The sequence below is a fragment of the Cervus elaphus genome, chromosome 16 (genome assembly GCF_910594005.1).
Source record: "Cervus elaphus chromosome 16, mCerEla1.1, whole genome shotgun sequence".
Taxonomy (NCBI): Eukaryota; Metazoa; Chordata; class Mammalia; order Artiodactyla; family Cervidae; genus Cervus; species Cervus elaphus.
The window spans coordinates 26,234,189-26,246,529 of NC_057830.1; the positions used below are offsets into that span (position 1 = coordinate 26,234,189).

Here is a 12,341-nt window from a genome sequence, read left to right on the forward strand (position 1 = left end):
CCAAGGCACCACACGGGACCCTTTCCTGCAAGTTTGGGGACTGGCCCTGGGTGGGTTTAAGGCTGAGCATCTAGGCAGGACCATGCAAAGCAGATTGGGCTGCTGGTGGTGCTGAGCTCCCTTTCCACTTGAACAATGGTAACATGTGCCTGATGGGCACAAGGGTAGAGTGGGGTGGCGGGGGGAGATGTCAGAAGGGGAGGGAGCCCTAAAAGGAGCGGGACCCTAGGGGGACAGGAGCCCAGGTGGAAAGTAATCCCCTTTTCCTCAGCCTCCTGCAGCAGGCTGCTTGCTCCCCTGCAGGGCCTGCCACATCCCTACTGTGTGGACACCCTCCGCGGCTCTGAGCCAGCTGCTGCCCCACCTCCCACCATCTGATCACCCTGAGGTCTGGTCACCTGCCCTGAGGCCTTTGCTTGTGTTGCTGAAGACATTTTCATCTCATGGGCTGCTCCAGGGAACCTCCCAAACTCCCTTCTTTCACCTGGAGTGTAAGACGACACCATGGATGTCTCATCACAGACTGTCCTACTGCACAAGGGAGCAGGTGACTGTGAGTCCCAGGTGAGGCAAAATTTCCCCTTGGCAAAATCGACCCTGATGAAGCCTCTGTAAGTTTCTCAACATGAAGCCTGGAACTCAATAGGTGCTCAGGAAAATGACTGCAAAATTCAGCTCAAATTTGTAAGTTGAGTTGAGGCAATTTGTTATTTATGCCATGTTCAGTGCACAGGACACCAGCCACTCGCGAGTCTCAGGCAGAGCCAGGGCAGCCTGCAATAACAAACAAACAGCTCCAGCATCTCAGAGGCTTAACACGCAACCTTTTACTTTTCCTTTTGAGAAGTTTGTTGCTGGTCAGATGGCTCTCCAGGACCCTGCTTCCAGTATCCTGTGGCCCCCTGGAGCTGCCTTGATACGATGGTGGTGTTCCACCTACATGGCCAGCCACCTGTTGCCAGGAGGTTGAGAAATAATGATTGAGCAAGGGACGATCCCGGGGCACTCAAGTCTCATCCACGGAGGGCTTCAGTCTGAGCCTTAGTTTATCTGTCAAGTGAGGGGTTGGGTCCGTGGGGCCAGGCAGGGAGCTTTCTCAGTGGCCTTGCATGGAGATGAGAAGACCCCAGCAGGGCCAGTCAGCACCAAGCATGGAGCAACACAGGCCCCTTGCTGCCCCCGCTACAGGCATACCGAGAAAAGCACAGCCTGGGTCCGCCTACAGTCATTCCTGGACATGTGGACTGCTGGGGTCACAGCGAGGGCCCAGGGCAAAACCAGGCCAGGCTGCCCCAGGACGATGTGGGTACAGCCCAGGACAGGGCCTAGGGCCAGGGAAGAGACTCTGGGCACCTTCTGGGAGCCCTCCCCAAGCCCAGGGCCCCAGGTCTCAGGTGGCCCTCTGAAGACACAATCCCCACAGCCATGCTGGGGTAGGGAGGCCCAAGGAGCACCCAGATAACTCAGCCTCAAGGACTCCAACTCAGAGGCTGGGCAGCCAGAGCCAGTCCTGGGGGCGGGCAGGATGCTCAGAACAGCCCAGGGCTCAGCATGGTCTCTCAGCGGCTATGGGATGAGGGTGTGGGGACCTCTTGGGGAGCCATAGGACAAAATCTGGCTGGATCTGGGCAGGGATAGGAGAGCTGCCAGACAGGGTGAGTGCCCAACCTGGGGGTGTGCAGAGGCCACAGTTGTGGTGTCCAGCAGAGCGGATTCAGGCTGTGCAGCTGAACACTGCATCCCAGGGCCCAGCAAAGTCTGAGATGCCAGGCAGCTGGGGCAGCCCCTGTGTGAGCCCAAGGTCTCCTCTGTGGCGGTCCCCTCTGGCTAGCTGCTCTTTCTCCCTAATCTTTGAAGGGCACTGTGCCCTTCACTGTGCATCTGTTAGGGTGGGATTGGGGGGAGGGGGAAGTCTGCTTTTGTTCATCCGTTGTAAATAACATCAGATTTAGACTGAAATCCTGCACACACTCTCGGGTGCCTGTCACTGGACTCACTAAACTGCATGCCTGTGAACACTGAGACACAGAATGTATAGGCACCTGAGGATGCTTGGCGCTGGGGCTGGTATCGCCAGGGTCTCAAAGGCTGCCCACGCTGACCGAGGGTCTCTTCTGCCTGCTCCTACAGGCTGGCTCAGGGTGCTGTAGCTTTGGGGTACAGGACAGTACATATGCCCTATGGGCAACCCAAGGGCTTTCCATGGGGAATGCTGGCAGGCAGGGCCTGGGCCTGGCTAGGGGGCCTGGCCTGACTGCCCACCCTCAAACCCAGCCCACCACACTGGTCCACTCCTCTCCCCAGTGTCCGAGACCCCCACCATCTTCACTGCAGAGTGGACAACAGCGAACGAGGCAGAAACGACAAAGACATGGTTCTGTACAAAACCGGAAATATTTTTACTCTTTTAAAACTTTGATCTAAGTTACCTTAGACCTCATGGACTCGATACAAGAGTAATATGAATTGGGAAATAAAACACTTTAATAGCCACAATAAACTTTGTTAGAAATGTACATGTTGCCAAAATAATAATAATAAAATTAAAAAAATAAAAGAGAGGAAGAGAGAGAACAGCTTGATGGCCAGGTTAGATTATATAAATGTTCAACAAGGACAGGAAAGGAAACCTTCAAAACGCTGAGTCAGAATAGTCAGGGCCCCGTGAGGCTCGCCCCTTCCAGCCTCTGGGCCCTGGGGCTGTGTCCCCCAAACAGGATGAGCAAGAATGGCAAGGCCCACACGAAGCTGCCTCTCCTCATGGACAGAACACCCAGGGATGGGCATATAAACAAAGCTCATAAGAAATGTACAAATATAAAAAGCTACAAACATTAATAAATTACAGCATCACAAAACACAGAAACACTTCACAAGGTGCTAGTAAAATAACTGTACCCCCACCCCCTTCATCAACAAGAAGGAAAGAAAGAGCTGGTATTCAAGTTGAAGATTCCTCTTCAAATGTGTCTGAAATAGATCTTTTGTGTACTGTTTGCTTCTGTAAAGACAGATATAAGGCTGCACAAACATCACTTGTTTTTCAGGCAATACCTTAGTTCCTAAAAGAAAAAATAATAATAATAACCATAATAATACAAAGAAAGAAGGAAAAGGAAAAGCATCGGAAACCCAACTGTTCATCATACTCGGCAAAAAACTCGTATAAATGTTAATGAAGGACTCTATAGAAAGAAATTCCTAAAGATACTTTTACTCTTATAAAAAAGAAGTTATTTAAAAAGCTATTTACACGCTACATTCTATGAAAAATATGCTTCAGGAAATACATCTAAAATTAAAATACAGGATTGCCTGAGAAACAAATCCAGCCCCTCCGTGTCGATGGGCAGACACGTGGTCCAGGAGCCACCCATGCACTCGACACCAAACGTCAACAAGTGACAAGATAGAAGTGCCTGGCCCCCAAGTCCTTGGGCCACCCGGCCACCACCTGCCCCACCAGGCACATGGCGGAGTGCTTTGGCTGGGAAGTGCTTCTCGGAGTATAGATGGTCAGGCTGGATGAGGCCCACCCACGTGGCTTAGCCTGGGCCCCCGGGGTGCCACACTGTGGCTGGGCCCGAGCCCTTCCCCAGGGACCCCATGATGGCTCCAGTTCGCCCCCACTGACACACCGACCCTGCTGCCAGCCCCAGCCGGCCCCAAGAAATGCCCTAGACATTCAGGGCACAACACCCACCATCCGGCCCACCACCCACTATCCGGGGAGCACAGAGGCTCCTCTCCTAACCGGACCGAACACTCTCTGGACTTGTCTGAGAATCACTTGGGAAGAGAAGGGGGGCACACACACACCCCGATTTCTCCTCCTCTTCCTCTCTAGTGTTCTTTGCCTTTTTTTAAGCCTCTGGAGGCTACCAGTCTGTGGCCAGCTCAGACTCTGGGCCTGGTGAGCATTGGCTCACTCCTCCTTCCTTGAAGGACTCATGCTCCCAGCAGGGCTGCAGAGGCCCTGCAATCACACCCATGCTCGGGGATGCCTGGAGGCTGTCCTGAAACTGGAATGGTCCTCAAATGGGCGGGGCCATGTTTCGGGAACTGGTCACTCTAAGCGACTTGAGAAAGGACGTCTGTCCATCCACGTTGGCGAGCTCCGCCTGCTGAAGCAACAGATGCTCATGTGAGGGGGGTGGTTGCTGGGAGGAGGCCAGGCCCTCCCTGGGTGAGGCAGCAAGGCCACCCTCCTGGGGGCTGATGTTCTAGCGGGGCTCCGGGGGTCCTGAGTGGAGCAGAAGGATCCTGGCTTTCCAAACTTTAAAGGAGCAGTTTTCCATTCCGATGAATTTTCAAAATTTTCCCCAGCCTCTGTTTGGCAGTGGCCATGCCCTTTTTTGTACGTTTTCCTGGGGGAGGTGGAGACACAAAAAAGACAGGTAAGTGAGAGGAGCAGCACATGGGATGCGGGTCTGTAATCCCTCACTGAGCCCACACCCTTTCTGTAAGATGGGCGTGCGATGCCCAAGGACAGGGAGCTCTGCATCCCTCCAAAACCATCAACTGTCCACAAGATGCCCCACTCAGCGGCCATGTCGACAAGGGGCTAGGGCATGGCATGTGCAGCAGGGACAGTCTAGGGATGGCGTTAGGGCTACCTACAGCCACATTCCCCATGTCCATGGCTGGCTGGGGCTCACGGCCAGGGCGCAGCGGGCCTGGGGTGACAGTGGGGATACCACAGGACCCAGCCAGCTGTTCCACCCCTAAATCACACGGAGGAGCCTGGGCCACCTTAGGCCACTCCCAGTGAACCCTCAGCAAACCATCACCCACACTGTCTCCAGGCCAGGACCCAAAGCCAAGGCCCTGGTAGTCTAAAGGAATGGACCTAGCTCCAAGGTACCCAGAACCCCCCTGGTGAGTAACCAGAGGTCTCACGTCTTGAAAGGAGCCATTTCTCTCACACACTGACTGAGGGCCTGGCCCCAGAAACCCATGGCTGCAGGGACAGAGACCTGTGGTCACTCACAGGCCACTCAGGGTCGACAAGCAAGGTACCTTTGGCAGCGGTGTTGTTGGGGGATGATGAGGAGGGCCTCCTCTGCGTGAGGAAGACCCCAGGGGCCATGGGCTGAGAGGCACGGCCGGCTTGGGCCCCAGCGAAGGTGCCGGCTGCTGTGTACTCGTGGTCGACCAGGCTGCTGCTGTGGGACTCTGGCGGGGGCTCGGGTGAGCTGCCCTCCTGTGAGGCCTGGCTGCTGGCAGTGCTGGTGGAGGCTGGGGTGGTGGAGGCCGGGGTGGTGGAGGCCGAGGTGGTGGAGGCCGAGGTGGTGGAGGCCGAGGTGGTGCTGGCCGAGGTGGTGCTGGCCGAGGTGGTGCCGGCAGAGGCGGAGGCAGAGGGGGAGGTGGTGTTGGGAGCCAGCTTCCTTTTGGTGTTCTTTTTCTTTTTGCTTTTCTGCTCCTCCTTTGAACAAAGCATGCAGATGTGTCACCCCACAGGGCTGGCCAGACCTCAGACCCTGGGGAGCAGCCTGCAGCCTGGGAGCAGCCTGGTCTACTGTGGACAAGTCTTCTCCCATGGAGCTAAGCAAGGCAGCACTGCAGGAGCAGAAAGGGTTGGACCATGCCCGAGCCCACCTCCAGCCACCACCAGCCCCCCAGAACAGTACGGGGGTCTGTGGAGAGGCCACCAGGCCCCACTCTGTGAGGCAGGCCGTTCTGGACATGGGGACGTGCAGGACATGGCATCAGCACTCATGCCCAATCTGAGCTTACCTACTGGTGGACATGCAGTATGGGCCCCCTCCCCCATCTCCCTAACCCCCCATTCCCCGCCACCCCACTGTGAGCTGCCATGGGGCATCTGACACCAGTTCTCAGCTTCTCTGCTTCCCACTAGCGTGGACCTGGGAACCTGAAGGAACCAGGGTCAGCAATACCCAAATGTCCCCAAGGCTGTGACAGCCCCAGTCTGGGTGATCCCCGTGCATGACAGTGGGGGGCACAAAGGCATCGGGGGGAGCCTAAGCCCAGGCGGGGACGCTCTCCTCACCTGCTGGGACAGTTTGGCTGCAGCAGCTGCCAGCCCAGTCTCAATGGAGGCCACTCTGGTCCCCTCACGCACAGGCCTGTCTTGCCTTGGCACCGATGGGCCGACCCGCGCTGCAGGAAAGAAGGTCAGCCTGCCTCGAGTCGCCACCCAGCACCTGAGCGCCCTCCCGGATCTCCCAGCCTTGCCCTCATCTGCCCCTGAAGCCCAGGGACAAGTCACATTTTGGGGAAGGTCAGCAAGAGCCCCAACTTCATGTGGGGTTGGTTGCCCTACACCAGCAGGAAGGGAGGGGTCAGGAAGGGAGCGTGTTAGGGGAACCAGACCTCACTCTGTTGGCTGCCATGATAGGGGCCAGGGGCACACGGGACCCTCCCAGTGTTTCTCGTTGATGAGAACCAAGGCCAAGGGCCAGCGCACCCCAGGGACACTGCACTGCCCCCCGGCAGGAGCCGGGGCGCCTTTGAATGTTTGAGAGAGCACTTGGCTGAGGTCCCGGGACTGAAGTGGAACCCCAATCGGGCTCCTACAGGCAACAGACACCCTGTCTGAGCCACAGAGCCAGTGGGTGTGCAACACGACTGTTGGCATTCCGTGTGGACGGAGCTCCCCTCCCAGCCCCCAGCGCTACCTGTCGGGCTATAGGGGGCGTCATCCGAGCCTTTCCTCTTCTTGGACCGGGACTTGAAAACAGGACTGTCCTCATCTGACTCCAGGGAGGGGTAAACTAGAGGGGGAAAGAGGAGGAAGGACTGAGCTGCTGGTATGGCCCCAGGAGGATGGGTGCTGCAGGCTGCTGGCAGACCTTGTGACCGGCATCCCCCGGGGCTGTCTGCACGCTCCATAGCACCAGCCCTCCCGGAGTGGCTGCCCCGTGCATAGGCACAGCTGGCCTCTGAAATCATTCAGCCCAGGCACCCTTGGGGTCCAGGAAGAATGTTTCACATGCTGGGGAGCAACTAACAAAGCCTGCACACGCTAGAGCCCACACACGGCAACTATTGAGCTTGCGTGTGGCAAGTACTGAAACCTGTGTGCCTGTGCTCCACGACAAGAGAAGCCACCACAGTGAGAAGCCCGTGCACCACAAGAAGAGTAGACCCCGCTCACCGCAACTCGAGAGAGCCCACATGCACCAATGAGGACCAGCGCAGCCAAAAAAAATGCATAAATAAATAATGTGTTACTGTAAGTTAAAAAAAAAAAAAGAGTATGCTAATGAAAGAAGCCAGGCACCAAAGACCAAGTACTGTGCAATTGTGTTCACATGACACATCCAGATGAGGAAAATCTATGCGTTGGCATAAATCAGCGTAAATCAGGGGAGGCATATTGACTCTTAATGGGCACAGGGCAGGGTTTCCTTTGATGAAGTGTTCTCCAATTGGGGGTGCTGACAGCGGCACATCCATCCCCCTGAATACACCAAGCACCACTGAGTTGCATGCTTCTAAAGGGAAACGTCTAAGGTCTGTGGATTACATCTGCAAGAAGGTCTGGCTCCCAGCCCCCAGGACAGGCACGCTCACCGTAGTCCGAGTCCTTGAAGCAGGCATCCAGGTGGTCCTGCTCCTCCTCATAATCATCCAGATCCACACTGTTCTTGGCCGCCCTCTTCAGCAACCGCTTGCCTGCGCTCTTCCCACCAGCCCCGTTCTTCCGGGCGCCATGGGCGGCCAGCGAGCTGCCCTTGGCCTGGCCAGCACCCCACGTGGTCTGCAGGCAGGAGTCGGAAGCCTGCAGGTTGGCCATGGACAGCATTCCCTGAATGGCTTCCTGTGTGCTGGGGGAGGCGGGGGGCTGGCTGGAGGCACAGAGAGACAGGCACTCAGCCCACGGCCCACACATCCTCCCACTCAGCGGCCAGCAGAGGGCATGGGGGGAGGACGGAGGCGGCTGATGATTTCCCCATGGAAAGTACCAGCTACCCGCTTCCTCTACCCTCTGCCCCCCACCCCCCCAACATAGAAGGGAGGGCTGGAGGCCTTGGGACAGAGAGGGGCATACATAGAGAAAAGAGGGAGGGGAAGTGGAGGGAGGGGTCGAGGGAGGGGCAGACAGATGGACCGTGGCTGACAGAGGTACTCCTGATCTCTCCTATCATGAAGCAGATTCCCCCCAGGGGCCCAGGCCACCTCCCTCTCCCTCTTCCATTCTCTGTGCACCCCTGAGCCCACCATGGGCTCCTGCACTAAGCCCCAGTCATGGGTGCTTCCCCCACATCTCATCCAGCACCTGAGATGGGGCGGCTCAGGCCTCTCCCTCCCATGGCACTCGATCTCCCCTGGTGACCCACACCGTCTTTTCACCTGCACCCACACCCTCACCCTTCATCACCCCAGACATTTGTCCACCTGGGTCAGGACAGCCCACCCCAGCCTCTGGAGAGCCTGGCTATACCTCTCATTGCCCCCTGGTTCCTGAGGAAGCAGGGCCTGGAATGGGGCACCGCTTGGCTTTCTCCCTGGTCACAGACCCAGGAGGCCCCGGAGGCCCAGCAGCGGGCCCGTCCTGCATGTGTGACACTCAGGCCCCCTCCAGCCTGTCTCATGTGCCCCCGGGGGATGGACACACCCACAGGGCTGCCAGAACACAAAAGCAGCGCCCAAAAGTGTCCCCACAGAACCACCCTGGTCTCCGCCCCCTCCCCCACTTCCAAGAAGTGTTTGAAGTATCTCTAGTAAGACATTAAAATGAGAAGAAATCCCTGCTCAGACATAAGGTTCCCAAGACTGAGGTTGGAGGGTGCAGGGAGATGGAGCTGGCCCCAGGAAGCACAGACACAGAAGGTGGTCCCCTGTGTTCCTGGGGGCCCACCAAGACAAGCTTGGACAAAAGTCGTCCTGCGAGGGGTACTGCTGGCTCCAGGCCAGGGACTCTGCCCTAAGCCAGGAGGCAGCGACGGGCGGGCGCCTCTCTGGGCAGTACTCCATGAATACCACTTCCCCCAGCCCCGCCGGAGACATACTGGACCGCAGTGTTTTGGGCTTTTGCTAGAAGCGGATGGATTATGGTTCCAAAGCCACAAACAGTGGGAAAAATCAAGTATGATCAGACCGCTGTGGAGAGTTAGGAGCCCTCCACCAGGCCTTCCACCTGCCCCAGTGTCCTCCCAACCCCCACTATCCCGTGCCATGAGGGCAAAGGGATGCCCGGACCCAGTCAGGAGCACATGTCGTTTGGTAATGGCAGTATCATTGCTACACCATCATCACTGATGCTTTCTGAGCAGGACAGACCCCCACCCCCGGCCAAGTATGAGAGCCAGCAAGAGCTGATAGATGGCCCCCCACGCTCCGCACCAGGCTCTCCAGTGCTCTGCGGGTGAGGCCCTGAAGGTCTCAGGCATCCTCACCCAGCCTCATGGCCTGGACAAACGCCAGACTTCCTGCAGGGATGGGAGGGTGGGGGCCAGGACACCCACCACGAGGGTCCTCCGGGAGCCAGCATGGAAGCCAGCCGCCTGCCTGGGCCATCTGGACGTCGTGGTCCCAGCCCAGCTCAGCTGCAACTGAGAGGGAGGGGCCTTGGAGCCCAGGGCTGCAGACTGGCCACGTGGGCCAGCGAATCAAGGAGCAAAGTCTAACCAGTGTGCATGGAAAATAATACCTTAATCCTCCAATTATCATACCAAAATCCTCTCCTTTCCCCCTGGCGGTAAACACTCAGCAAACCATCCACAAGAAATTAACATATTTTCCTCCATTTTCTTCAGCTGTTTTTTTCCAAAAAAGCAAATACTTAAAACAGAGCAAATGGACCATCAAACACTGACCTACACTCCAAATGGGAGACTTGGGAAAGGAACTGCCTGCGGCAGCCAAGGAGGCCAGCCCCGGCAGGCACATGCAGGCGTGTGTGAGTACACACGTGTGTACATACAGATCAGTTCACAGTGCATCCACAGACTGGCCACCCTCTCCCAACAGGCCATGCCCAGGCTCCGTCAGGAGCCCAAGCTGCAGGCCCTGTGTCCCAGCTCCAGGCAGAATTCTGGCACCAGCCTCATCTGCCCTCATCCGGTTTTGGCGGGAGCTCTCCATGGAGCTCACAGGGGACCTGGGTGAGCGTCATTCAGTCACTGAGGTGCCAGCTAGCCAGAGCATTCCCAGAAAATAAGCACCTCTGAAGAGGTGCAGGGCCAGCCCAGGTGCCAGCCCCCTCCAGCAGAAGGGGGCTCACAGCCAGGCTTCTCCTCCCGGCAAAGGGGTCCCAGGCCAGGGTCCCTCCTGCCACCACCACCAGGGCATCTCTGCAGTTGAGGGGATTGGGTCTGCTTTATCTACAGAAACTACTTCATGCTGAACAGGAAATCTGTACCCCCGCAGCTCTGTAGAAGCCTCCAACCATACTCCACTCCCATGAGAGAAGGCGCCTATGGCTATCTGTGAGCATAACACTGCACAAAAAATGGTAATCCGTGAAAGAGAATACAACCATTTGATTTAGGAAGAACACTTTTCAATCAAGCCCTAATCCTCCTGCTGCAGCCCCGCTGTCTGAGATGGGGCTGACATGTGCCTCCACCAGCTCAGGTAGCCCTCCGACCTCAATCCTGGTAGCATGGGCTGAAAGGCAGATCTGGAGGACCAAACAAATGCCAAGCAGACCATGTAAGCCCTGCCTCCCTCAGGCCAACTCACCCCGCCCTGGCTGGATGACACCGTCTAGCATGGTCAGCCTTCCAGGAACCCCAGGCTTGGGCTCCATCATTAGCAAATGGAGCTTCTAATCCTATCTGCTGCCTCCTAGCTGTGTGGCCTTGAGCAAGCCACCTGAGCTCTCTCAGCCTCAGTTTCCCCATCGATGCAGCAGGAATCTCCTGATGACTCAAGAACTAGGAAGGGAGCCAGCCCTCACCATGGTGGCAGACATCTCCAGGATGGGGAGGCTGCAGGGGGCACAGGCCTCCATCCCTTGGTTGTCTGTCTGTGGTACTTGTAGAAATTCCATGTGGGGGAAAAAAATGCCCCATGATGCTTGAAAACAAGAGCCAATTGGGACCAAAAGGGAATTTAACTGGGACCATCCTGAAAAAAGGGGCTTCCCTGGAGGCCCAGTGGTAAAGAACCCACCTACAAGGCAGGAGACTTGGGTTCAATACCTGGGTTGGGAAGATCCCCTGGAGAAGGAAATGGCAAACCACTCCAGTATTCTTGCCTGGGAAATCCCATGGACAGAGGAGCCTGCTGGGCTACAGTCCATGGGGTCACAAAGAGTCAGATATGACTGAGCGACTAAATGACAACAATCATGAGAAAAACAAGCCCCATGGCATCCCATCCAATGCAAAACCCCATGAGAATTAATCCATTTCTCTCAAATCAAAGGACTGAAACTGGGTAGGCCTAGGCAGGGAGGACCACCTGAGCTGAGCACACACATGTCCTGGCCTTTCTGATCGCCTGGAAGCTCAGGGCCTCTGGGAAAGGGCAGCATATACACCAGCAGTGAGTGGGGCCTGAGGCCACACATGTGGACTCAAACAGGTCTCAACAGCAGCCTGGCTTAGCTCCCACATACTCCCAGTTGGGGTGGGAGCCTGGGACCCTGGCTGATCCAGCCCCTTCTCAGGGAGTGGGCTCTCACATCCCAAGCTCTGAAGCCATCATCTCCCTTGCTGCAGATGATGGCTCTGCAGGGAAGCCAGCTTGGGGTCCCAGAGAGGCCCATGAATGCTCTTTACCCTGACACCGGGCACACACCGTGGAATTTTCTTAGGTCATTTTTATGACATTTGGGAAATGATGAGGCAGAGACAGCTGGACGTCCCAGTCTGGAAACACCCCAATACCCTCCAGGTACCCAGCCTGGCCCTGCTTCCCCGCAGGCTCCCACAGGTATGGTGGCCCCACAGTCCTCACACAGGAGCTCTGCAACACGAAGGACCTACATAGCCAGCCCCCGCTCACCTCCCTGGCCACCTGGCACCACCTCTGCCAGGCAGGCGTCCCACTCCGACTGTCCAGCCTCCAGCACGTGGGCTGATGGAGTCCTGTTTGGCCCAACTCCATGGAAGCACCCACTCCCCCCAGTTCCCCAAGGGCACCAGGCCTACCTGTTGGGGTTGTACTCGAGTGCGCCAACCTCCTCGCTGGCCTGAAGCAGGTCCAGGATGCCCGCGGCTGAACCCCCGCTGTCCTTCTTCACTTTGGCATTGCGGGCGGGCTTGGTGTCCGTGTCTATGTGCAGTGAGCCCTCATCAGAGGAGTCATCGCTCTGCTGCAGGGACAGAGCAGCCAGTCAGAAAAGGGCTTGGGGGTAGAGATAGGGACTCTTTCACGCCAGTGAGAAAAACAGGTTTTTAAAGAGCTTGTCCTTGTGCTGAGCA

The 12,341-nt window shown here is 56.9% G+C and overlaps 1 protein-coding gene across 3 annotated transcripts in view; it reads right to left on the reverse strand.

The window, feature by feature from the left end:
• Positions 1 to 2,375: 2,375 nt before the first annotated feature.
• Positions 2,376 to 12,341, reverse strand: part of PHF2 (PHD finger protein 2) — an 82,628-nt gene continuing 72,662 nt past the window's right edge. For 2 of the 3 annotated variants that reach the window (XM_043927395.1, XM_043927397.1), the window contains exons 17-22: positions 12,069 to 12,232; positions 7,540 to 7,814; positions 6,642 to 6,737; positions 6,014 to 6,123; positions 5,020 to 5,425; positions 2,376 to 4,367 (exon numbers count right to left, since the gene is read on the reverse strand). In XM_043927395.1, the coding sequence (XP_043783330.1) occupies positions 4,279 to 4,367; positions 5,020 to 5,425; positions 6,014 to 6,123; positions 6,642 to 6,737; positions 7,540 to 7,814; positions 12,069 to 12,232 (1,140 nt within the window). In that variant the 3' untranslated portion in view covers positions 2,376 to 4,278. The remainder of the gene's footprint in view (positions 4,368 to 5,019; positions 5,426 to 6,013; positions 6,124 to 6,641; positions 6,738 to 7,539; positions 7,815 to 12,068; positions 12,233 to 12,341) is intronic. The other variant, XM_043927396.1, reaches the window with a different exon arrangement.